Genomic DNA, 1,986 nt, shown 5'->3' on the forward strand with positions numbered 1-1,986 from the left:
GGGATAAATTGGACAATGAATAATTATTTTTTAATATGCTATAAGGGTATAATGGTAATTGCACTTTAAAATTATAATTTCTGTTAAAAGAAACGGTTTCTGTTAACCAATGGGGGTTTGAGTGTCTTTTTTGAAACATTAGGGAGTTTTGTGTCCTTTATTCAAATGTTGGGGATCTCTATGTTCTTTTCCCAATTCAAAATGGAAGGTCTAACATCTTATTTGGGATTAAGATACTATGACTTTTTAAGTCATAACTTTTGTGCAAAAAAAAAATTATATTTATAAAATAAAAGTTAATAATAGATAGTAAATATAAAATTTAAATAATAATGTTGACAAGATTATTTAACATATAATAGATTTTCTATTATAAAAATAAAAAATCATATTAATATAACTTTCAGGTGCTATAGTTTAAAAGTTACAGTTGTCTAATTTCAATATCAAACACACCCTAAATTGACTACACAAAATTTAAAATTGCCAATTGCAATTTTTTCTCCTTGTTTGCTCTTTCTCAATTCCAAACAATTTTAAATTTTCTCTTTTTTCTATCTTTCTCAATTGCAAACAATTATAAATTTAGGGACGTAAAAGAGATCGAATGTATGAAATTAAAAGCATTTTGCCTTCCCCCCCCCCCCCCCCCCCCACCCCCTCCGGTTTTGGTTTCACAAAACAATGTTTGAATCTCTGATGAAGAATGTTTAAAATTAATGGATCTGGTCAAAGCCGTATATATGAATTCATGTGATATGAAAGGCTTTTCATATTTTCAGTTTTTGATAAATTGTGTACAATTTTCGGAAACCGTATTGACATACCACCCTTTTGGGTTTTCCATTCAAAAAAAGCAAAAGAAAAGAAAAGAATGAAAATTTACAGAAATTTATTTTTCCTACAATTAATAATAAATGCTGTTCATACATCTAGCTCAAGATTCCTACACAGAGGATTTCTACAGACAGGGCAATTTAGCCGATGCTTCAACCATTGATCTATGCAATGCAAATGAAAAATGTGGTTGCATTCAGGGAAAGACTTACATGTCTCACCCTCAATAAAATCATCCAAGCAAATGGCACAGTCCGTATTTGAAGTCATTTCCGTTTCACCATTTTTGTAACTCATTTGCGGAAGCGATACTGGCAATTCCTGAGGGCACAGCCCTTGTGTTTCCTCCGAATCGCCCCTGAACTTTTGTATCAATCCGGACAGCCAGTTGCCCGTTTCGACGGCGGCAAGCTTCAGGGTAAATCGAAAGTCGGGATCAGGAATCATGATGTCAATCAAGCTCCCGCTCCAAGGGTTTCGTCTTTCTAGTATGAGCCAGATGACAACCTCAACGGCGTAGCAGTAAAGGGACACGAGCAACCAAAGTGCTAGTAAGAACAGAAATATGTAAAGAAAAATTATAGTTATGAAACTGAGATAAGAAATTAATGATGATAGGTTGCAGAAAGGAGGAGCTTGAGGAACCATGAAGTTCATTAATTAGGGTTTCTTGATTTTGCGGTATTGTGATGTTGAGGGTTTTGGGTATAAAGCTTGTGTAAAATAAGCGCGGTGGTCAAGAATTTTTTTTTTTTTTTTGGTTGGAACAAATTGAAGTTAAAGTGTGCATTTAAATTGGGTTGTAATTGGGTTGTTTTGGTTCCCATAATGTGGCTGATACAATCTGGTTTGGTAATCTCTTGTTTGAACAAGCTTAATTGACAGCATAATCTTGGATTTTAGGTTTTTTGGGTTTTGAAAGTTTGACTGGTAGGCTGTGAATAAACAGACTGTTGGAACTGGTTTTTAGGTCAAACAGATTTACAAGAACTGGTTATTGGGTCAAAGTTAATTAGTGCTATTTCAAGGCATTAGAAAATATTTCCGTAAGAACCGAAATCTAGGAATATTTGTTTGAACGAACTTTAAGTGCAATGCAAGATACAACAACAATTTACTAAGTATTCATAATCCGATTGGATAATCTCC

At 33.6% G+C, this 1,986-nt stretch overlaps 1 protein-coding gene across 1 annotated transcript; it reads right to left on the reverse strand.

The window, feature by feature from the left end:
* Window positions 1-924: 924 nt before the first annotated feature.
* Window positions 925-1,284, reverse strand: LOC127899944 (uncharacterized). The gene is made up of 2 exons (XM_052434098.1): window positions 1,050-1,284; window positions 925-1,001 (listed from the first exon to the last, which is right to left on the reverse strand). The coding sequence occupies exons 1-2, from the start codon at window positions 1,282-1,284 to the stop codon at window positions 925-927; spliced, it is 312 nt and encodes a 103-aa protein (XP_052290058.1).
* Window positions 1,285-1,986: the final 702 nt, after the last annotated feature.

This window comes from Citrus sinensis, chromosome 9, assembly GCF_022201045.2.
Source record: "Citrus sinensis cultivar Valencia sweet orange chromosome 9, DVS_A1.0, whole genome shotgun sequence".
Classification (NCBI taxonomy): Eukaryota; Viridiplantae; Streptophyta; class Magnoliopsida; order Sapindales; family Rutaceae; genus Citrus; species Citrus sinensis.

What these genes read in the sequence shown, in the direction of transcription:
- LOC127899944 (XM_052434098.1), bottom strand. Translation starts at nt 1,284, where the DNA reads ATGATTCCTGATCCCGACTTTCGATTTACCCTGAAGCTTGCCGCCGTC. An exon ending in TTTTATTGAGGGTGAGACAT is followed by an intron (nt 1,002 to 1,049) that starts GTAAGTCTTTCC and finishes TGCATTGCATAG; the next exon opens with ATCAATGGTTGAAGCATCGG.